The sequence below is a fragment of the Osmerus eperlanus genome, chromosome 13, assembly GCF_963692335.1.
Source record: "Osmerus eperlanus chromosome 13, fOsmEpe2.1, whole genome shotgun sequence".
Lineage (NCBI taxonomy): Eukaryota > Metazoa > Chordata > Actinopteri > Osmeriformes > Osmeridae > Osmerus > Osmerus eperlanus.
Window position 1 is genome coordinate 4,875,810 of NC_085030.1, and position 24,489 is coordinate 4,900,298.

The 24,489-nt window shown below is 43.6% G+C and overlaps 1 protein-coding gene across 2 annotated transcripts in view; it reads left to right on the top strand.

Annotated features, from left to right (window-relative positions):
* The first annotated feature begins 20,248 nt into the window (after positions 1 to 20,248).
* The window catches only part of nocta (nocturnin a), a 7,947-nt gene continuing 3,706 nt past the window's right edge, over positions 20,249 to 24,489 (top strand). The window contains exon 1 of one of the 2 annotated variants that reach the window (XM_062476627.1): positions 20,249 to 20,815. In XM_062476627.1, the coding sequence (XP_062332611.1) occupies positions 20,596 to 20,815 (220 nt within the window). In that variant the 5' untranslated portion in view covers positions 20,249 to 20,595. Of the gene's footprint in view, positions 20,816 to 22,815; positions 23,169 to 24,489 lie in introns of those variants that run through there. The other variant, XM_062476629.1, reaches the window with a different exon arrangement.

A 24,489-nucleotide genomic window follows, 5' to 3' on the forward strand; every position in this document is an offset into this window, starting at 1 on the left:
GCACCAAGAAGATAACATGGCTGATGGGTTGATTTCACTCACCACACTCCTCTCAGCAAAAGATAATTCACACAAGTTCACACAGAGACACAGATACAAACACATGTACAACATTCACATGTACCTATTTCTTTACAGATTGACATCTTTATTTGGTACACAGCAACAATTTCAAATGGTTTAATTGAAATGACAGATCTACATATCATTCGTAAAATTAATTAAAATCTTTGTACTATTTCACATCCAGCAATGCTTCACCAGATGCCGAGCACAGCCAGTGCTGTATAAATGTATAAATGTATACAACTCTAAACCTTTCTGTGGCTGTCGTGGCTGTCCAATGGACAGCCACGGGTAGCCACCTCAGGCCCTTGAAGGCGCTGGCCAGGGGCCTGAGGTATGAGAGCACTAGCCTCTCCAGGGTCTTCCTGACGTGGGGTGGAGACAGGTAGTAAGGGGGAGGTACTATAAGAATATTGAAGCCTTATATAAACTATCTGAATCCTCAGGACGGTATCTGTCACATCCTGAGTTCAGTATAATATGTTCATCAGTGTGTTACATCTGTCACATTTGGATGTACATTGTTTTGATTTTAGCAACGTTAGCAGAATTGTTTAGCATTATTATTCAGAACCCTTCAGGTCCACACAGTATAAACACAAACAAAGATGGAAGTATGGAAACGTTCATCTTTATTACATGTTGTTACAAGGATAATGTGTTAGTACCGGAAACATATAGGTTAAATCCAGAATACTGTAATGTAGTTATGATATGACCAGACTACTAAGGTACTTATGATATAATCAGAGTACTGTCGTGTAGTTATGTTATAACCAGAGTATTGTAGTGTAGTTGTGATATCACCAAGCACTGTAATTCACTTATTTTTTATAACCAGAGTACTCTAGTGTAGTTATATTCTAACCAGAGTACTACTACACTCCCCAGAGAACAGCAGATACAAGTTCAAGGGTTTGTTGGGAGTGTGGGTGTAATAAACACCTCCGCAGGGATTGTCTGTATGTATCAGGAAACGCCAGCGGGTGGTCATGAAGGCCCAGATGCCCACCCCAGGTGAATCAAGGTCCAGGGTAAAGAGCACTGTTCTGAACGGTGGTTCAGGACTGTTTTTGGAGGGGAAAATATGTGGCCAGGATTGTGAACTGTTAGTTGATACTGGCGCGCAAGTGTCTGTCTTAAGTAGATCTCCATGGGTAGAGATGAGTCCGCATAGTCAACTTAAACCCTACGACGGTCAGGTGAGAGCGGCTAATGGGGGTGTGCTTACGGTACTAGGTACATGGACCACCATTTGTGAAGTGGACAATTTGGGCCTGGGGTGTGACCACTTGGAGAACATGCAGACCAATGGAATCATTAGACCTTCCCAAGGCCCCTGGGCGGCCCCTGTAGTTATTGTTAGGAAGAAGGATGGTGGTATCCGATTTTGTGTTGATTATAGGAAGCTGTAAAGGATGTCTGCCCACTTCCAAGAATTGATGACACCCTTGATGCTTTGGGAGGGGCAAAATGGTTCTCTACCCTTGACTTGGCCAGTGGATACTGGCAAGTTCAGATAGACCCTCGTCACAGAGAAAAAAAATGCTTTTGTCACTAAACAGGGACAGTTTGAATTGAATGTTCTTCCGTTTGGCCTGTGTAACGCCCCAAGTACCTTTCAGAGACTTATGGAGCTGGACTTGGCTCACTTGCAACAAATAACCTGTCTTGTTTATCTAATATTATAGTGTTTGTAAGGTCTTTTGAGGAACATGTACAGCGGTTAGGGGTAGTGTTAAATAGACTGGTAGCTGCACAGCTTTAAGTTAAACCATCAAAATGTGATCTGTTTGCAAAGAGGGTGACATATTTGGGCCATGTCATTTCAGCTGAAGGTGTAGCCACTGACCCTGGAAAAGGAGAAATGGTAAGGGCGTGGCCCACTCCGACAACAGTGACTAAAGTGCGGAGCTTTCTGGGGTTAGCTTCATATTACAGGCGGTTCGTGGAAGGGTTCAGTTCTGTTGCACATCCACTTCTCAGTGAGAAAAAGAGAGACTTTCAGTGGGATGAGGCATGCCAAGTCACGTTTGACACTCAAGGAAATAGATTACAGCACCTATTTTGGTTTATCCTGATACCGCAAAGAAATTCATCCTTGATACAGATGCAAGCGATACGGGCATAGGAGCTGTGCTCTCTCAAATCCAGGAAGGTGAAGAGAGGGTGGTGGCTTATGATAGAGGAATTATGCAACCACTCAAAAGGAGCTTCTTGCTGTGGTGGCATTTGTGCATTATTTTCGTCACTACCTGTTGGGGCGCGAGTTTCTATTGCGGACTGACCACAACTCACTGAAGTGGCTGCATACTTTTAAGGAACCTGAGGGCCAGGTAGCGAGGTGGCAAGAAAAACTAGCGTCCTTCCAGTATATCATCCAGCATAGATCAGGAAAACAGCATGGTAATGCGGACGCCTTATCGCGCCGAATTGAGAGGGTGTCAACACTACATATCCAGGAGGGTCAGGGGTTAGAGTGGGACCTAAAGTAATAACAACGACAGGACAATGTTCTACGGCAAATGATCTCACTCAAGTCCCGGGGCCAGGATCCGACGTATGGCAGTCACTTTGCTTGCAAGGAGGGGAGCTGTTTTATGTGGATCCAGGGGGTACAGTGGGCTCACAACAGGTTTTACCTAGGTCACTGGTACCGCTAGTCCTCCACAGCCTACACAACTGCAAAACAGGGGGGCATGGGGGTTGGGAAGATGTCTGATAAAGTGCGCACTAGGTATTTTTGGCCAGGTTGGAGACAAGATGTTAAAGAGTGGTGTAGGGCATGCCATGATTGTGCTGCTAACAAGATGGTGGGCCCAACACCAAGAGCACCCTTGGCAACATCAGCCACCTCCCGGCCCTTTGAGAGGGTGGCGTTAGATATTGTAGGGCCCTTGCCAGTGACTACCCATGGCAACCTGTATATACTGGTTCTGGCTGATTACTTTACGAAGTGGTCAGAGGCTTTTCACATGCCAAACCAGGAGGCGGGCACAGTCGCTAATTTACTTGTGAATGAGTTTATTTTGAGGTTTGGAGCCCCACGCTCGATTCACACGGATCAAGGGACCAATTTTGAGTCGAAGCTTTCTCGGAAGGTCTGGGAGCTTCTTGAAATCCATAAGACGCGTACTACCCCCTACCATCCCCAGTCTGACGGGTTAGTGGAGCGCCTAAAAAGGACATTAACCACCATGTTGTCCAGTTTTGTGAATTCTAACCAGACTGACTGGGATGCATTGTTACCCTTTGTCATGATGGCATACCGTAGTAGTGTACAAGCCAGTACAACAACAAAAACCTGTATGAGGCAGTGTTTGGTCGGGACATTACATTACCTGTGGACATCCTGCTGAATAGGGGTGACGAATCGTATACAGATGTAGGAAATGATGTGTACACGTTAAGAGAGCAGTTGCGCTCGGTTGGGGGGGCTATTCAAAGGCATCAAGCGGTAGCATCCGAGTCTCAGAAAGCTTTTTATGACTTGAAGGTGTCTCATCAGTATTACGAACCAGGGGAGAAGGTTTGGGTAAGGGACAAAAGGAGAAGAAGAGGCCAGTGCCCTAAGCTGAGATGACGATATGCAGGCCCATTCGTAATTATTGAAAGAACATCTGATAAATTGAAAGGGACTAATGAGGAGAATGTTGTACATTTGAACCGTCTTAAGCCCTGCAGCTATGGTTGTGTTTCTAGATTGGCTTCCGTCAAGCCCCAACCACAGTTGGCAGTATCCTGTCTCCAGTCTTGACCAGACACAGTCCAACTACCCTTGTTGTGGGGGCCGTGGCCTCAACGGCCTATGGTGGCCCATCAGCAGGCCCCTGGAGCCGTGCCTGGAGCCGCTGATGGAGACCATCCCCTGGGCCAGGCCCAAGAGAGAGCGGCGGCTGTGCTGGAGCCTGCTGGAGACCATCCTGTCCTTCCTCTCCCTCTCCAAGTTAAGTGGTCACCATCTGTTCACTACACCAGGATTGGAACCATAGTGACTCTTGGTACTGGGCTCATTGGGGTGTTGGTGTCGTGGACAAGGGGCTGGGCGAGTAGGGCTCTGGACTTGTGTATAGAGACAGCACTTGGCTGCCGGTTTTGTACCAACTTCATAAAGATAAAGTTTCTTACGAACCGAAGTCTGCATTGTTCCATTCACCTCTCCCTCATCCTGTACAAAAGTACAGTCCAGAATCAATAACTAGCTAAACTTGAGAACAAAAAATTACAGCTAGGGCCTGTTCCATGAAGTGAGTTTACCAAATAAGCCAGGCTTATGTCAGTTACTTTCCCTGACGGCCTGGCTTATTTGGTAAACTCGCTTTAAGGAACAGGCCTTGGGATAATCTGAAATTGTTTATTTTGGCAAAAGAGAATCTTACTTTGTCTTTAGGTCACTCCTCTTTGCTGTGAATCATAAATGGTGTTAGGGTACCACCTAGTGCTGACTACAGCACTTTCAATTTGAACTGCACACACCACACATGCACAAACATGGATGTCTGACACAGCAACAATTTCAAATGGTTTTATTGAAATAACAGATCTACATATCATACATAGAATTAATTGAAATCTTTGTACTATTTCACATCCAGCAATGCTTCATCAGATGTGGAGCACAGCTAAACACATGACTGTCAAATCTACAGCATTTCTTACAGAACAGGAAGCCACAGACACACAAACTATTCTCATTTACCATTACAAAATAAATGGGTCTTTCTAAAGTCAACACTCCAAAATAGTTGTCATGTATAAAACTCTTAACCTTTCTACTGCTTTATCAGACACGTTTTATGTAGACAAAACATATCTTTTTGACTAATTACAGAAACATTTCTCACCATTCCAGGAAAGTATCTCTCACACACTTACATATTTTCTCATTCTAAAGCCTTCTGGCATTGAAAATGGTGGCTGTCCAATGGATGGAGGTTTATATATTAACTTCTTTGTTTCTGCAACAACTCTAATTTGGCCTTTTACCTCATTATGAACGTATGGAGATCCACCAGTTCAGTAAAACAAGCTGTCCTAGGAAAGCCTTCTCTATGGATGTCTTGTTGCTCACCAGTGCTTAATCATTCAAAGAATTTTGGTCAGCCTGGTGGATATTAAATCAGACAGTTTTTTGTAACCGGATGTGCTTTCGGAAGAAACACAGTCACACCCTGCTGGCATTATTTACAGTGTTCTGATGTATGTTTCTCCAACTACATATTTTCTGCATTCCATTTGTAATTTTTTTGTTGTGGGTCATTATGGTCCCTAAATATCACTTCCATATAGTAGGATGGGGGTCATAATAAGGCCCTCTCTCTCTCGTTCACCCTCCCTGTCTCTCTCTCCCTCTTTCTCTCTCCCTCTCCATCTCCCTCTCTCCCCCTCTCTCTCTATCTCCCTCTCTCTCTCTCTCTCTCCCTCTATCTCCCTCTCTCTTTTTCTCTCTCTCTTTCGTTTAGGGTCTACAGTTAGTCCCGGTCTCTTCTCCAGCTCCTCAGAATGACAGTGACCACAGCACAGACTGTTCCAACGAGAGCACAGCTCCCCACTGCATCTCTCACTGCAAGGAACACAGAGCCAAGAGAGGGTTTCCCCTGATAGACTAAGTTAGTCTTGGCTGAAGATTCACATGTAAAAGTACCTCTGTCTGTGTATCTCACGCACCAGTACTCCCCACTGTCCTCTTGGGAGAGGTTGGAGATTGTCACAGAGGTGAAACTGAGAGATGCGTTGTATCTCCGGTCCAGGTTCTTCATGGTTATATTTCTGTCATTTAATGAGTCCAGTATGATACGTTTATTAGTGTAGCTGACCCACAGAACATCCACTGAGTCTGGGTCACAGCTGAGACTGACCTCTGACCCCTCTGAGAAGAACACAGTGAGAGGGGTAGACTTTGGGCAGACCAGTAGTCTATATGATCTAAAGTTTACATCTGTATTGCATGAATAATATCCTGAGTGGTTGAGCTCCAGTGATGGGATGACCAAGGAGTAGTTGGTGTTCTCTCTTCCATCCATCATGTACATCTCCCCTCTTCTCTGGGGCCTGGGGCTGGAGGTCTCAGGTGGGCTCTTGGATGGAATGTCTGCTTTAATTGTCCCGTAAGGTGTTCTCCAAAAAGTCCCAGCAGGGTCAACAGTGAAACTAACACAAGTCAGTGTGACTCCCTGTCCTTCTGAACGTAAATGAAAAAACGGCAGGCCTGTATAACCGTAGACAACACCGCCACATTTCTGCTCCTCCAGGGCCACACAGACGTAGAGGCCGTCCATGTCGGTGAAGTTGGAGATCAGAAGAGAGTTGTTCTGTGTCACCTGAACTCGGCCCTGAAGGTCTTTCATCCCTGAGTTCAGGGTTTCACTCCCATCCACAAACACTGTCCTCCACGTTCCTCCTGTTTCCCTGAACCAGATGATAGTTGGGCTGAGGCCTGCTTCTGCTGCAATATCACATGGAAGCTCAGCGGTTGTGCCATTAACAAACATTGGATTATAATTCCCATCGCAGACTGTGAGAGTGAAGTTGTTCTGGTATGTCACTTTGCTGCCTGTCCTGCATTCGATCCTGTAACGTCCAGAGTCTGACTGAGATACTGGGATGATGTCTAAATATAAGTCTTTAGAAATGTTCCTCACTCTCAGTCTATCTGTCAGTTCTCCATGCAGAGTAGAGTTGACAGGGGAAGAGTCAGACGTGTTCCACAGGAGCAGTTCTCCATCAGCCATGGATCTGGACACCAAACAGAAGTCTGCATTCTTGGGAAGAGAAAGGACATTTATTTCATACGTCTCTTCTTCCCACTCAACTGTGTGGGTCTCTTGTTCTCCATAGATGTTTTCCGTGACTAAAGTCAGCAGAAAGATGAGTTTTGGGGCTGAAGCCATTCCTGGGGTGGTTGTTATCCAGCTTTGTCAGAAGCGAAAATGTTCCCTGCAAGTTTGTGGTTTATCATTTTGAGGTATCTTATATCTTGACATGAATTGAGCAACCAGGGGCGGGAGGGGAAAGGTTAGGACATTTCCATTTTTTTACCCAAAAAATAGGTAAAAACTAATATAACATTATATTATATTATATATTATATAAACCATCATCATTGAGTATATATATATTTCATCATAATAATAAAATTAATGATATCTTTGTTTTGACTTGTTTTTGGCAATAAAAGTTAAATATCCCCATTGACCTAAAAGTAAACATCCATATTGACCGACCACCCCCCTGTATCTTCATGAAATGGTTTGGTCCTGCCTGAAGTAAATTTTTTATGGTGTCTTTTAATCTTGCATCAAATAGTGAACTGCATACTGTATGCAGACTTGCATGTACAAATCACCGGCAGTAAATATTGTGCTTGTACTAGTAATGAACTACAAGAAGCAAGACAGTTGCAAGCCTTTAATTCGAGTTATGTAAAGCTTTTGATGTGACAGTTAGGTCCTAGAGATGTGGTGACAACAGGTGCGCAGAGGGGGCCCAATTTGATTGTTTTGTCATGGGGCCAAATATTCTTGGCGGCGCCCCTGTGATCAACAACCAAGCAACATTAACAGCAAAGGTGTTGCACAATGTCTCGATTAAAAACACTGATTTATTTAGTCTATAAAGGAAAGGTTTTATGAGTTTCTGTTGTCCATCTGTGGATTAAAATGTTTTGTTATTATTAACACTGTTATTCTTAAATGTTAGGAGATATCTTTAAGCTCATTTGTTGTTGATGACCTGTCAATGACCTGGAATGAAGGATGTTGTCATGACAAGACTAGAACCCCCATACTAGATGGTGGCTCATGCTGCAGCAAGATAAGACTCTGCTGGTGGGTTGATTTCACTCACCACACTGCTCTCAGCAAAATATAAAATACACAAGTTCACACAGAGACACAGATACAAACACATGTCCCTTTTTCATTCCAGTTATGTCTTTATTTGAATCATACAGTCAAAATGACAATCACATAGTATTGCAAATAATGGTACTATCAGGACTCAGGTGAGACCCACATGCATACAAGGAGGTATATAGTGTGGTTCTATGTTCATGGTTTATTTGAGGTACAAGGAGGTGGGTAAAACATCAGTCAGGGTTGGCAAAGGTCGTAACCCACAAGCCAGACTGTCTCAGTCCCAGTCCCACAAGCCAGACTGTCTCAGTCCCAGTCCCACAAGCCAGACTGTCTCAGTCCCCAAGATGTAAACAGGGGTGGAGGAGGCCTTACTCGTCTGGAAATTCACAACCATTTCCTTCGTCTTGGAGATGTTGAGCTGCAGGTAGTTCTTCTCGCACCACCCAACAACGTCCTCCACAAGGCCCCTGCACTCACCACAACAGCAGAGTCATCAGAGAACTTGTGCAGATCAAGTGTCCGAGTTGTATGAGAAGTCTAAGGTGTACAGAGTGAACAGCAAAGGGCACAGTACCGTCCCTTGGGGAACACCTGAGCTGATCACCACAAGGTCAGACACACGGTGGAAGTGCTGCTGGTCTGTCGTCGTTCAGGACAGTGAGGGGCCCTTCTTGGGCACCAGGACCAGGCAGGAGGTCTTCCACATCCAGGGACCCTTTCAAGGTTCAAGGATCAGGTTGAACAACCTGCTGCATTACCTCCCACAGCTCCTCAGCACCCTTGGTCTAATATCAGGCCTTACCCCTGTGAAGCTTCTCCAGCTCTCTTCACCTGGGCAGTGGTGAGTGACCAGGGCGTGGTTGTGGGGGAAGGTCATTGGTGGAGGGGCTGGAGGAGATAGAGGTGGGATAGCCGAAGATGTATGTGAACTATCCATATCCTCAGGACGGTATCTGTCGCATCCTGAGTTCAGTATGATATGTTTATCAGTGTGTGACATCTGTCACATTTGGACGTACATTGAGAAAGAACTTAATGTTCTGATTTGAGCAAAAAGAAGAAGCACGGAACTATCATTGCTGAATTGCATTGAAATGTGTCAGATTGATAATGTTGTTTTGAGAAATCCAAAATGTATTTAAGTGAAAGGTTATCCATGTCAGTCCAGCATCTTTTAGTTGAAAATATATTTTGGAGTTTGTGATGTGTTTAAAGCAACCAACCGAAGCCTGCTTGACAGTTACCCTGTGACGGCCCTCCCCTTTCCTGTGCGACCATGCTGCCCAGGACTGGTGGGCGTGAGGTTGGTGGCTCGTCAGGGCTAATTGGACACACCTGGACCCGGCCTGGCTTGAGGCTTCAAGTACCTGTTCCAGGGATGGGTGTAGAGATGCGACCTGATCTGACCACTGTCTTTTGCATGGTTGTCAATTAAACATTGCTAACCGTTCTAGTGGTGCCTATGTCTCCTGTAGCAGAGCCAACAGACAAACCACGTACCATCACACCTTTCCCCTACCCCCGACCAGGAGAAAGGGGGTTTCCCCCCTTGTCCTTATCTCCAGAGCAGGAGCTTCAAAGCTTCTGGCCCAGCATGGGGTCAGAAGGTAGACCAAAATGGCCTTACAGTATGGAGACAAATGATTTTAAGGAAGAACTAACTTTTCTGGATTTACAAACATATTCTCAAGGACTACATGGCTCATGGACACTATTTCAATGACAGTAGTTGATGTGTTATAATGTATGCTTTCCCTTTAATGCTGTGTTGATATAATTTGATGTTTTAATGTAACTTCCTTTCCTGTTATGATAAATCAGTCAATCTTGATATCAAAATGATTCTAATCTACAAACTAAACCATTTATTAATGTTGTATTGTTATATTTCGAAGTATAAGCGCAATACATGGACATTTGAAATAGCTGAACTCTGAAAGGTTATCAATCACTTCACACCCATACGTCAATCTCAGGATGGACGCCCAGGTGGGAGTAACTGACCAATAAAAGAGTTCACCTCCAAAAGGATACCCCCCTTTCTCAAGGATTATAAAACCTTGACGCACAAGCAATCCTGGCCTATTCTTCTCAATCAGCAACTCACTGGACCACTAGGAACTTGAACGAAAGATTCCTTTGCTATAACCGTTTGACAACGACGAACGGAACCTTGACTCTTCTTCAAACTGACAACAGTAACTGCGATATTGCTACATTTCTTACTTGTGAACATTGGCATATTGTGATTACGCATATTGTGTTACGTTTGATTTTAGTTTGCAAATGATTTAACCTAACTTTCGTTAGGATTAGTTAACATACTCTCCCATTGTTCTCCAGAAGCCTATCTCTCTCTCTCTCTCCCTTCCCCCTCCCCACACGCTCTCAACCTACCATCTTGTACCAACCCTCATCATAGTTTAGGACCTACCGTATGCAGTTCAACTCAACTCACTTTCAACTAACCTATAACTTCTCTGGTATTTGTTCATTATAATTACATTTCCTTAACTAAATCATTGTTTATAATACTCGCGTTATCCCTCACGTTATCTGATCTGCTCTACTTTCATAGAATTCACTACTTAAGATTAGACTGATTATTACGAAGGCTATTATTCAATATTATTCAATAAGGTTTCCTCTGTCCCTTTAACAAATAAGAGGTGGTGCCCCCAAGAACTACATACTTTATTATAAATTAAGTATTGCTAATCTTAAACGAGCAAACCCCGCTACACTCCCTTTGTCATTACATCCCTGAGCCAGATGTAACACCCTTACACAGCCTGTAAAAGATGTATGTGTGGAAACATTCATCTATATTACATTTATATTACAGGGACAATGTGTTACAGTTTTCTTCAAATGCTTACACACATTTTTTTTACTTGTGCTCTTCTTTTCAAACCTTAACACACAAATCCAACAATTGCACACACAAAATGCAAAATGCCTTGCTTCTCTTGCAAAATGAAGCACTGCAATCAAAATATCACAAACACGTCTCAAAAGCAAACTTTTGTCTCATGTTGCAAACACTTTTACCATTATATTACATTTTTGGATATATCACATACACAGTTTGTCATGTCCCCGGCCTAGGCCAGACCGGGTGTTAGTCCGTTTCTTCCAGGTCCAGTCATCCATTCCGCTTCTTCACTCCCTCCCGGTACTCACCTCACCTGCGGCTCATTCCCTCATCACCACCACAGCTTTTAAACCCCGGATTGTCACCCACTACTCGCCAGTTTGTTGAATCACCGACCCCCACGTCTGTATTCCTGGATTTCTGTGTTTTGGACCAGTCTATGCCTGTTTTTGTGCTGACCTTTGTTCTTGTTCCACCACCAGATCACTGCTTCCAGTCCTCCAGTCCTACCGGTACCCCGCTCCACCATCCACCAGTTACCCTCAACCTCCTCCCCATCCTTCTCTCAATAAAAGTCTGCGCACGTCCTAAACCTTGTGTATCGTGCGTTTGGGTCCTCAGTACAGCCGCGACAGTTATTCAAAACCTAAAGCTCTTCTTTCATGAGCTCCTATGTAAATTTCTGTACAAGATTGAAAGTAAATGGCAGAGATGCTGAAAAATTCATGGTAAACACAAAAACAAGATTGAAACCAAACTTATTTTTTACTATAAGCATTTGTGGTTGTGAAAACAGTATTACACAGTACAAAATAAATAGTGTAGTAGGACAGAAACCAAACCTAATTTTGAAAAAGGTGATTACGGAATGGTGTGTCTGTGTGTGCCACGAACTGTAGCATACAGTAATATATATTATTTTCTACAATATTGTCAGAATGTCTTCTTACGGTCACTGTACTGTTGCACGGTATGATACAGCAATCCACCAGACTGTGACCAATCATGCAGTGCACTGCAGTCAATGGATGCATGGGTGCTAAAATATATGTTTGTGTATAGTATACCGTGTGTTGTGCTGAAACAGCTATTATGTGTACATTAGAACATGTGTATATTACAGTAGATTGTTACATACCTGTTATCTTTTCTACAGTAAAGGTTCAAATTATACCCACCACTGTAAATTGACTCAAATTAGGCTATATATAGGCCTATTCTAAAGCCATGATTGGTTGGTGTTGAGTAAAGCAATGAGTGTTTGCACATGTGAGGAGTTAGTGTAAGGCACTGATGAATTAGTGTGGCATTTTGATTGGTTGTGTTTTAAAAAGGAAATCAAGATGCTTCCCGTTAGAATGTTGTGTGTTACGTGGAGAATTGTGTGTTGTGTTTTGCAAAAAGTGTTTGAATGAAAATGAAATTGAATACTGAGTCAAAGGCCCAAAATGTGCTTATGGTTTTGAAGATTTGAGGTGTGGTTCTGGTGTTTGAGTGTCAGATTTCAGAAATTGTGTGAAAAGTAAGGAATTTGTGTGTAAGCATTTGAAAAAAACTAATACCGTAAATATGTAGGTTAGAGTAATATTTATGATATAACCAGATTATTTTAATTAAGTTATAACCATAGTACTGTGATGTTGTTATTATATAACCAGAGTACTGTAGCATAGTTATGATATAACCAGAGTACTGTGATGTAGTTATGTTATAACCAGGGTAATGTACAGTAGTTATGATATAACCAGAGTTCTGTGATGTAGTTATGATATAGCCAGAGTTCTGTGATGTAGTTATGATATAACCAGAGTAATGTAGAGTAGTTATGATGTAATCAGAGTACTATAGTGTATTTATAGTATAACCAGAGTTCTTTGATGTAGTTATGATATAACCAGAGTAATGTAGAGTAGTTATGATTTAATCAGGGTACTATAGTGTAGTTATATAATAACCAGAGTACTATAGCATAGTTAAGATATAACCTCAGAACTGTATTGTTGGTATTGGAATAACCATGGTACTGTGATGATATAGTTATGATATAACCAGGGTAAAACAGGTTAAGGGACGTTGTGTTTGTAACCGTAGTCACACATCTTAAGGATAATGTGTTAGTAACCAGAATCAATAACCAGCTCAACTTGAGAACTAAACTTGACAGCTGGGGCCTGTTCCATGAAATGAGTTTACCAAATAAGCCAGGCTTATGTCAGTTACTTTCCCTGACAATAGACTGTCTTATTCGGTAAACTAGATTTAAGGAACAGGCCCCCGGATTATCTGAAGTTGTTTCTTTTGGTAAAAGGGAATGTTAATGTATCTTTAGGTCACTTCTCTTTGCTGTGAAACATAAATGGTGTTAGGGTACCACCTAGTGCTGACAACAGCACATTCAATTGGAACTGCACACATCACACATGCACCGGTCCAACCCACACAATCACAAACACGGGTGTCTGACACGGCAACATCTTCAAATGGTTCATTTGAAATAACAGATCTACATATCATACAAATAATTAATTAAATTCTTTGTACTATTTCACGTCCAGCAATGCTTCACCAGATGTGGAGCACAGCTAAACATATGAATGTCAAATCTACAGCATCTCTACAGAACAGGAAGACACAGACACACAAACAATTCTCATTTAACATTACAGGAGAAATACATCTTTCTAAAGTAAACACTTTACTGTAAAATAGTATTCATGTATAAAACTCTTAACCTTTCTACTCCTTGTATCTCCTTTGTTTCTGCAACAACTCTAATTTGGCCTTTAACCTCATTATGAACGTATGGAGAGCCACAAGTTCAGTAAAACAAGCTGTCCTGATGTAGGCTTCTGCAACTAGGCCTACATATTTTCTGCATTCCATTCGTAATTTCTCAATGTCGATTTGTCAACAATAAAAAAAAATTGTGGGTCATTATGGTCCCTATATCTCACTTCCATACAGTAGGATGGGGGTCAAAATAAGGCCCTCTCTCTCCCTCTCTTCCCCTCTCTCTCTTTCTTTCTTGCTCTCTTCCTCTCTCTTTCTTTCTCCCTCTATCTCTCTCTCTCTGTTTTAGGGTCTACAGCAGGGGTCAATAATTGGCGGTCCGCGGTCCGGGTCCGGACCCAGGCGGTTTCATTTTAACCGGCACATCTTTTTGTTCCAACTAAATGTGGTTTCTATCTTACTTATCTAATACACAGGTCCAATCAGGAGCTGTAATAACTGTAATCACCATGACAACTCACTCACTGAAAGTTGGCCGCAACCTCTGTGGGTCAGGTTGTGTGTGTCATTCGCACAACGCAGGCTAAACGATTTTGAAGGATTCAAAATCTATGTGTCTATTCCAATATGTAATGATGGTATTCAATGACACAAATCTGTGTTCTAGAAAGAGTGGTCTGGAGTCGCAGAGGTCCGATAATATCAGCTTTAATGCAGCAGTTGGAAATCAACAAGTACAGAGCTCTGGGGTTGTCTAAGTTTCCCTACCCGCAACAGAGTTTGGGCTGGTTCACGAAGTCCAACTGGCTATCTGTCCCTCCCCAGCATATATTTATACAGTGCAATTGAAACACAAGTATCAAAAAAGGGTTCAGCTTGTTCTCTCGTGCGTCAGGGAGTTGTTCATTAGTGATGGGCATTCCGGCTCTTTTTCGTGAGCCGGCTCGTATGGCTCAGCTCACCAAAAAGAGCCGGCTCTTTTGGCTCCCGAACGGCTCTTTAAAAAATACATGTTTTAACTATGAATTTGACTATGATGGGTGTGAAAACAATTTGAATTAAATTATGAAATGAAATCATACTCGACCGTAACCACATATCTTTAAAAATGCATTGATTTGTCATGGCTCTCCTCCGAGTTTTGACTGGCCCTCCCTCATGCAGGATTGACAGGAACAGAATGTGAGGATGATCGTGTGCGCCTTTAAGCCTACAAGTATTTTTTTGTTGTTCTTTGAATTAGTCAATTATTTTAAATACAATTAAAATTCATTATTTCATAATCATTTAGTTTTTATAGGCTGTATTAATCTATTAAAAATAGAGTCGGCTCTTCAGATATGCGAGCCAGCTCCCGACGTTCACCTTCAAGAGCCGGCTCTTAGAGACGGATCGTTCGCGAACGACCCATCACTATTGTTCATGCCTACGCGCGTCCCACCTGCTCGGGTGCCATCTCCACCCAGATTCAAGGTTGTTTCTGAAAATGAAGAGATAGAGACACAAAGAACAGCCTGCTTCCCACACTCAGTGTGAGACCCAATGTTTAAGCCTGAGCACACTTCTAAGTTCATAACTTTAATAAGCACAATGCAAAACTTTAATAAGCACAATATATTCTTTCATTTGCTAACAGTGCCTGTTTCTTCCTTAGCGAAAAACATGGCGTGCTCTAAACCCGGCGAAAAGTTGATTCCGAAAATACCTAATTTCAGACAAGTATGCATTTGTGCTGCCGGTGGGGAGCACAAAACCGATGTGTTTAATGAGACGGTTGACCTTGTCAATAGTGGTAATGTGAAACGTCACTATCATGGCCGTGGGAACTAGGAGTGCTGTAGTACCCCCTGACAGCACGAGAATTTCCAATGATATGACTTGAAAATTCACCACCGCGGCACAGCCCAGCCCCGCAATAGCGGACTCGCCATCGGGAGCACCGGGAGAAGAATAACAATGGAAAACCAGGCTAAGAAACGTAAAGGTGGGGCTGAAAAATTAAGAGACAAAAAGACATCACCTATAGACAAGGTTTTACCAATTGAAAAACGGCTATGTTCATTTTACATAAAGCTTGATAATGTTGTTTTGAGGCAAAAAAAAAAAAATTCGCGTGCTATGCGCGCTCGCATTAAGTATCCTAGCGTTCTCACAAACTAGCATCACATCAAACATAGCATGTGCATGCATTAGTATGCAGCAGTGGTGGCGAATACGGGGGCCGGTTCTGGTGGGCCGGTCTGGATCAAAGTCCAGGGCCTATTTTTACTCCCAGTCCTCCCTAACGACCCGCAACATTAGACATTAAGCACCCCCCCCTCCCCCAGCAGCACCCCCCTGATAAAATAGCCTATGTTCCCACGGCTATGGTCACTATGACACAAAGCATGGACACTTTGAACAAAATTACCCCCAGAACTCTGAGGAAAGGGCCAGAAAAATAAACCATAATTGTTCCGGACCCTGGACTGAATGGAAATTTGGTTAGTGGACCTTTTGGGTTTCTAATTGAGTAGGGGCCTACCCCTGGTCTACAGTGAGTCCCGATCTATTTTCCAGCTCCTCAGAATGACAGTGACCAGAGCACAGACTGTTCCAACGAGAGCACAGCTCCCCACTGCATCTCTCACTGCAAGGAACACAGAGCCAAGAGAGGGTTTCCCCTGATAGACTAAGTTAGTCTTGGCTAAAGATTCACATGTAAAAGTATGGTTACCTCTGTCTGTGTATCTCACGCACCAGTACTCCCCACTGTCCTCTTGGGAGAGGTTGGAGATTGTCACAGAAGTGAAACTGAGAGATGCGTTGTATCTCCGGTCCAAGTTCTTCATGGTGATATTTCTGTCAATTAATGAGTCCAGTATGACACGTTCATCAGTGTATCTGAACCACACAACAACGCCTGCATCCACTGGGTCACAGCTGAGACTGACCTCTGACCCCTCTTAGAAGAACACAATGAGAGAGGTAGACTCTGGGCAGACCAGTAGTCTATATGATATAGAGCTTACATCTGTATTGCATGAATACCATCCTGAGTGGTTGAGTTCCAGTGATGGGATGACCAAGGAGTAGTTGGTGTTCTCTCTTCCATCCATCATGTACATCTCCCCTCTTCTCTGGGGCCTGGGGCTGGAGGTCTCAGGTGGGCTCTTGGATGGAATGTCTGCTTTAATTGTCCCGTAATGTGTGCTCCAAAAGGTCCCAGCAGGGTCAGCAGTGAAACTAACACAAGGCAGTGTGACCCCCTGTCCTTCTGAACGGAGGTAGTAGTACTGCTGGTGTGAATAACCTATCACCACACTGCCACATTTCTGCTCCTCCAGGGCCACACAGACGTAGAGGCCGTCCATGTCGGTGAAGTTGGAGATCAGAAGAGAGTTATTCTGTGTCACCTGAACTCGGCCCTGAAGGTCTTTCATCCCTGAGTTCAGGGTTTCACTTCCATCCACAAACACTGTCCTCCACTTCCCTCCTGTTAACCTGAACCAGGTGATAGTTGGGCTGAGGCCTGCTTCTGCTGTAATATCACATGGCAGCTCAGTTGTCCCGGTAGCAAAGCGTCTAAGATATTTCCAATTGCAGACTGTGAGAGTGAGGTTCTTCTGGTATGTCACTTTGCTGCCTGTCCTGCATTCAATCCTGTAACGTCCAGAGTCTGACTGAGAAACTTGGATGATCTCTAAATATAAGTCTTTAGAAATGTTCCTCACTCTCAGTCTATCTGTCAGTTCTCCATGCAGAGTAGAGTTGACAGGGGAAGAGTCAGACGTGTTCCACAGGAGCAGTTCTCCATCAGCCATGGATCTGGACACCAAACAGAAGTCTGCATTCTTGGGAAGAGAAAGGACATTTATTTCATACGTCTCTTCTTCCCACTCAACTGTGTGGGTCTCTTGTTTTCCATAGATGTTTTGCATGAGAAAAGTCAGCAGAAAGATGAATTTTGGGGCTGAAGCCATTTCTGGGTGGTTGTTATCCAGCTTTGTCAGAAGCGAAAATGTTCCCTGCAAGTTTGTGGTTTATCATTTTGAGGTATATTATATCTTGACATGAATTGAGCAACAACCTAGCAACATTAACAGCAAAGGTGTTACATAATGTCTTGATAAAAAATACTGATACTGTTTTAGTCTATAAAGGAAGTGTTATGAGTTTCAGATGTCCATCTGTGGATTCAAATGTTTTGTTGCTGTTAACACAGTTATTCTTGAATGTTAGGAAATATCTTTAAACTCATTAGTTGATATTAACCAGCACAAGATAGCAATGAATGACCTGGAATGCAGGATTTTGTCATGACAAGACTACAACCACCATGCTCGATGGTGGCTCAAGCTGCACAAAGAAGATAAGACTCTGCTGATGGGTTGATTTCACTCACCACACTCCTCTCAGCAAAAGATAATACACAAAAGTTTACACAGAGACACAGATACAAACACATGTCCCTATTTCATTCCAGATTGACATCTTTATTTGAATCATACAGTCATTAGTGGTGGGGGTAGAGGAGATGGAGGTGGCAGAGTGAGGACCAAGTTGGGAGGCTTAGCAGACAGGTAGTAATGGGGAGGTTTTGTAGGTATACCGAAGATTTATATTAACTTACCACATCCTCAGGACGGTATCTGTCCCATCCCGAGTTCAGTATAATATGTTTATCAGTGTGTTACATCTGTCATATTTTAACGTACATTGAGTAAGAACTTGATGTTCGGATTTTAGCAGTGTTAGAAGACAAACAGAACGATCATTGCTGAATAGCATAATGCAACAACTTGATAAAGATTCACATAATTTTGAGAAATCCAAAACGTATTGAAGTGAAAAGAGATCCATGTCAGTCCAGCATCTTTTAGTTGAAAATATATTTTGGAGTTTGTGATGTGTTTAAAGCAACCAAATCGAAGCCTGCTTGCCTCAGTCATCCTTAGATAGCCTGTGATGACTCCCTGAGAGCTGAACAGATAAGTAGTACTCTGGTTAGTTTTTGTCAAAGCTGTCACAGGCATCGTCACAGCCAAGGCTGTACCACTAGTGTTTTCTGTCTCCCTGAGTGTGAGCATTTCTGTCCTCGTTTCGTCTCTCTCCCCTGGTTCCTGGTTCCCGGTTCCCTGCACACCAGAGGTGTAGCCACGGGTAGGCCTGGGTAGGCACAGGCCTACCCAATTTGTTCTAAGGCCTACCCAAAAACGAAAATATCTCAGAAGAATTATGCAACGGGTGCACATCGCAAAGTAAATAAGTAAAGACAAACTGAAAAGATGCCGATCCATATTTTTCTAGGCCTACCCAAAAAGATTATTCTGGCTACGCCCCTGCTGCACACCTGTGTCTCGTTCCAATCACTCAGCTGTTGTTCCGCGTGTTCACCCTGCTCTCTGTGTCTGGTTCCTCTGTCAGTCTTTCTCTGTCAGTTGCTAACTTTTTTCTTCCCCCATGTGTGAGTAGTCCTTTGTGTATCTGGTTTTTGATTTAGTAAACACTTTTATCCTGCCTACCTGTGTTTTCCCTGCTTTTGGCTCCACCTGTCTACCTCACCATGACAGACATTACTATTCAGAACCCTTCAGCTCCACACCATAAACTGAAACACAGATGTAAGTATGGAAACGTACATTGCTTAAATACAACTGCAGTGCAGCTTTACAGGCAACTAAAAACAATGCTTGCATACATTTTCAGACATGCTTGCAAAACACAAAGGGTTGCCAGAAGCATGAAGGGAGGAACAGAGCACAGACTTGTGTGTTGGTGAAACATTTACTAATGATCCACCTAGAGAGAACAGGGCCCCGTTCGTCGTAAGGGTTGAAGCTAAGTTAATCAATTGTCCCTTTAGCCCGTTAACATTAGCGAGATGAGTGAGAACAGCAAATATCGGTTCGTCAACGGCTGATCCGCATCCAAATCATGTGGTTAATTTCAATCAGGCTAAACTTATCAGGGAAATTGCACGTGCACGTCCTACTTCAAAAGGCAGGAAAGGTCGATCACCAAAACCGTGATTTTCTAACGGTATGATGGCGGAAAAGACGAAAGAGAGAGCGGTGATAGGCTATTCTCGCCATCCGAGCAAACTATTATAATGAGTCTCTAGACAATAAGCATATTATCATGGCTAAGTCAAACACCGCCACCGCTGCCAGAGCAAGACAAGCAGCTTGGGAAAAAATGGGACTCCTGACCCTATTTTTTCACGTTGCATAACGTTAGGCTGCTTAACCCAATACTGACGATGGCATTGAATAGCAAAGCCAAAGGCAAAGCAATCTGAAGTTTCAACAAGACGCTACATACATCCTGTTTATTAATTTGTCCACAAATGTATGAACTTACACCGAAGCGGGAAACTTTATTAACGTTGAAAGCTCAAATTGACCTTCTCATTACATGTGTTTTCTTTGTATTGGGGGTTGTGTTTGTGCCTTCGGGGTCGAGCTGTTTTGACGGACAAATGTGTCCACAAGCTGCTGACAGTTCTTGTGAAGTACATTGCGTGCGGTGTTTGGGGTGATTTGCGTCATGGGTTCGACCGACAAGCGCACTCGTGTCTGATTAGTCCATAGCCGCATAAACGAACCCTTCGTTCCCATAATCCCGCCCCTTTCCTGTCCGCATGACGGCATGGAACTCATACTGTACGGGTAAACCCAATGTGCTTGTCGAAAGGGGGGTGGCTTTGGCATGGCAACCTTATATATTTCTTTTGAGACCAGAATATTGGTTTTCTTGTTTGATTATATTGGTTTATTGTAGCGTATAGTACAACAGACCAAATCATGTACAAACTAACTTAATACGTTTTGACTTTGAATAAGATTGTTCTCTGTGCTTCCCCCTAAAGAAACGGAAGTTCACCTGTCTGTACAAAATGTCTTAATGTAAATGCCGGTTACTCGCTTAAACGTGGGAAGCCAGATGTGTTGGAGAACAATTTATTTACTGTCGATTAATATCACGAATTTGAATGTTGTATTAATCTACGAAGTTATCAGTATCCTGAGCTAGTACGTTGGAACTTCTGTCAGGTTCTTTATTTTTGTACCAGACCCGGAGAACAGAATGTATCCGGCACGCCGGTGTTCGATTCTTCTTCACCGGGACATGGCAGCGTTGTGTGTTACTTCTCGGAGACTAACTAAGAAGAAAGAACCACCTCGGAGAAACCTTTCTGTCACCGGTCTTCTACAAGGTCACAGCGGCTGTGGAGACGGCATCAGTCCAAAGCCACAGGTGAAGACCAACGTTACGTCATCATCCACATCGGCCAGCTCGAGACCAGGTAGGCCATAAAGACAATCGCAAGGTATTTTTATTTGACTGTTTTAGAGTGGCTTATTCATTGAGATTTAGTTATTTCCCTGTGATAGAGGCTGCTGGCCAAATGGGAACGAAGCAGCAAAGAATATCCAGTTTGAGAAAATATTTTTAGAACATGGCATTCAGCCACAACGTGCGTGTGTGCGTGGCCTGTACCCGTCTGTAGTGTAACTTTCACTGTACTCAATTGAATACCTATACACTGGAGCCTGTTCATCAATCCATTGATCTGCCATGTACAGCTCTATGACACTACTTTTACAATGATCTTTGTACTCTATGACATCACCACAGGTATCAAAAACTATACAGCTGCTGCAGATAAGCAGTTATATGCCCATCTCTACAGTCCCCCTTCCAACCATCCTACTGACTACTGAGGAGCAACCATTAAACAGATCAGAACGTCTGTGTTCTTCGAAGACAAGCTAGGCTTTTCCTCTGAAGGAAGGGCAACCGGTGTGGAAGTATATCCACTATGTATCTATCTACTGCAAACTCCACTAGAGTATGTTCATTCTCGCTGGAGGATTTAACTAATGGCGGGAGGCTGGGGTTGGTTTCTTCCTCAACTTACGGTCATTAACCGGGACCGGTTCTAACAGGATTAGTGTTGCATAACTAGATTAAATAGAGCAGTTTCCATAAAGAGACTGTCCGCTCAAGCTCACACACACTCTCTCACACACATACTCACACACATACACACTCACACACACACTCTCTCACACACACACACTCACACACACACACACACATACACTCACACACATACACACTCACGCACTCATACACACACACACAGTCACGTACACACACACACACACTCTCACACACACACACACTCACACACATACACACTTACACACATACACACTCATGTACACACACACACACTCACAGTGCTAGCCTTTGAACCACATCCAACCAAAAGGGCGTAGTCAACAAGGCCCAGGCCTGCAGTCCTATGTTCTCATGGTCATCTCATTATCCAACACTATAAGCCATCATCATCATTACTAGTTTGCCGCAAGATTCACAAGCACATAATGTGCTGGATTTTTGCCGCAAACAAACATGGGTGTGTCTTCCCTATGCCCCTCCCATTTTATGCTTAATTGGTTAATTGACTAAGTGGTACCATGTGACATCTGATCTGTAAGTGGATGTAATCACAAATCCAAGGAAAGGATTAGGTATTTCTGAATGACCTAGCTCAAATTAATAGGACAGTTTCACTTTGTAAGCCTAGTCTATTTAGAAGTCTATATCCAGTACAGCCAATAAGATATTAAGTGACGTTTAGATAGCCCTAACCCTAGTGATTAGAATTTGAATGATTTATTGCAACCTGCAGGTGTGCTGTAGCATTTAGCAACGCGCAGCTGGATGTCTATCTGTCCAGATCGACCACGTGTCGTTAAGTACTGTAGTACATGCCCTCTGTTCTTGTTCGGCCTATTTTGTCTAACAGGTCCATGTTGTCCTTTATGTATATGGAAGCACAAACACACACACAGCCGACGCGCACGCGTGTGTGTGGTAAATTCTGAGGCAGCTGGATATCTGCAAAGGCCTGTCTGTATGCCCTGCCATGCCTGCAAGCTGCAGCCTAAAAGAGCTTATTGAATCACATTCCCGGCTGGGGAATCTCTCCTCTCGACAGCACAGATTAACTCAGGACACACTGGCATTGCAAATTCAATTTGATCTTTATTTTATTATCTTTTGTGTGTGTGGGTTCACAAGTGCCTCATGTGGGCATAAAAGTGTGACTCTCACGGGACAGTTAGAGTGAACTATTGTGTCAGTGGTGGGTGGGGTGGGGTGGGGGGGTACACTGGCCTATTCAGGAATGCTTGCTGGCAGAATCCCCTTGCCACACACTCAATTGCTCTCTCTCACACGCACATGCACACACACATACAAAGGCAGAGAGCTGTCCAGTCACATCAGTTAAGTCAGGAACATTCACTCACATCTCTCAACAAGCGTCGCCTCCCTAGCCCTCAGAGCAGAACCACTGGCTGGGGAACGGGAGAGGAGAGGGAGAGTCACCACAGAGAGAGGGAGAGAGAGGGGGAGAGTCACCACAGAGAGAGGGAGAGGGAGAGAGAGAGTGGGAGAGAAACGGAGGGAAGCAGGGAGACAGAGAGGGGAAAAACACAGAGAAGCCAAAATACTGAAGGGGAACCAGCGCTTTCTGTGGAGTCACGATGAGAGGCAGGATTCGGTGTGGAGTGTGAGTTCGGCGGGGGCTGGGGTGGGGGCAGAGGACTGTGTGTGTGAGATTCCTCCCATCAAGACGGCTCAACGTGAGTAACTGCCTGTGTGCACGACATGCCAAAGTCAAAGTTGTTGGGTTTGAAAAGATTTGAGTCTGAAATGTATGATGAAGTGCTCATAATGAATTTCACATGAAATTCCCGAAACATTGTTGCGTTCTGTGTGACATGATGTTATGTTTCATGCTCATGTCGGTGGGATATTCAAATGTGTGCCACAAACAACCCATTATCATGCATAGACAAGGTTTATCCAGACGTTTGACATCTTTTTTTCAGGCTGTGTGTGGTTCAATTGGGCCTCAAACAACATTGATGGCAAACCCCATGGTCTAGGTATCAAAGGATTGAAACCTTGACACCAGTGTAGCGCAGTTTCTCTGCCTTTGTCACACATCGAATAGCTTTTTGGAGAATTTTTGGGGCACTGTTTGGCTATTTATCTATCTGTTTATCCATATAAATGAATCCTCAGTAGTCCATAGTTATTTGTGTGTACGTTGTTGCGATGTGATTGGATAGTTGCGATGTGATTGGATAGTTGCGATGTGATTGGATAGTTGCGATGTGATAGTTGTGGGGATAGAGGGGCTGTGGGCTTGTGGTTCTTCACAGCTTCATTCGTTCTCTGAAACTGTTATACCAACACTGCAGTACTCTGTGGGCCCAGTAGGTGGCAGCATAATCTCTCTGTCTCTCTCTCTCTGTCTCTATCTTTCTCGTGAGAAGGTCAGCAGTTGAAAGACGTTCACTAGCAGTACCTGACACGGATGAAGATTGATTGGGGAAGAAACATGATTGGAAAACAAAATATGGGATAGAAAGGTCAAATTGGCATCAAATCAAATAATCAGGCGACTCAAAAAGTATACAGTATGCAGGGTTAGGTAACACTCAATGTAAAATTGTTTGGGTGTGTGTGTGTGTGTGTGTTATACGAGAAAAGTGAGGGGCCGAGAGACAAAAGCACAGAATGGGAAAAGGGGAGCGCAGGGCAGACATCCGTTCGAAGCCGCGTGTGTGTGTTCAACCTCGCACATCCACAATTTGATATTCAAGTCCCAGGATACACGTCAGTCCCACATGGAATCTCTTTCTTCTCTTCTCCATTTCAAACCATCCTTCTCAGCAGCTGGGTGACATACCGGTACCCTGGTCTCGCTTCTTGTCTCTCTCGTTCAGCTTCCCAATGTCTTTGTCAACTTCCTCTGTCTCGCGTGGTTCTAATTCATGTCTTTACCCATAGACTTACATAAACAATAGCCCTTATCTCTTCCCCCATCCCTCCACCCGCCCCTCCCGCCTGCATGGCTGGTCTCAGACTGGCTTATACTGTGACTCAGCTCACGTA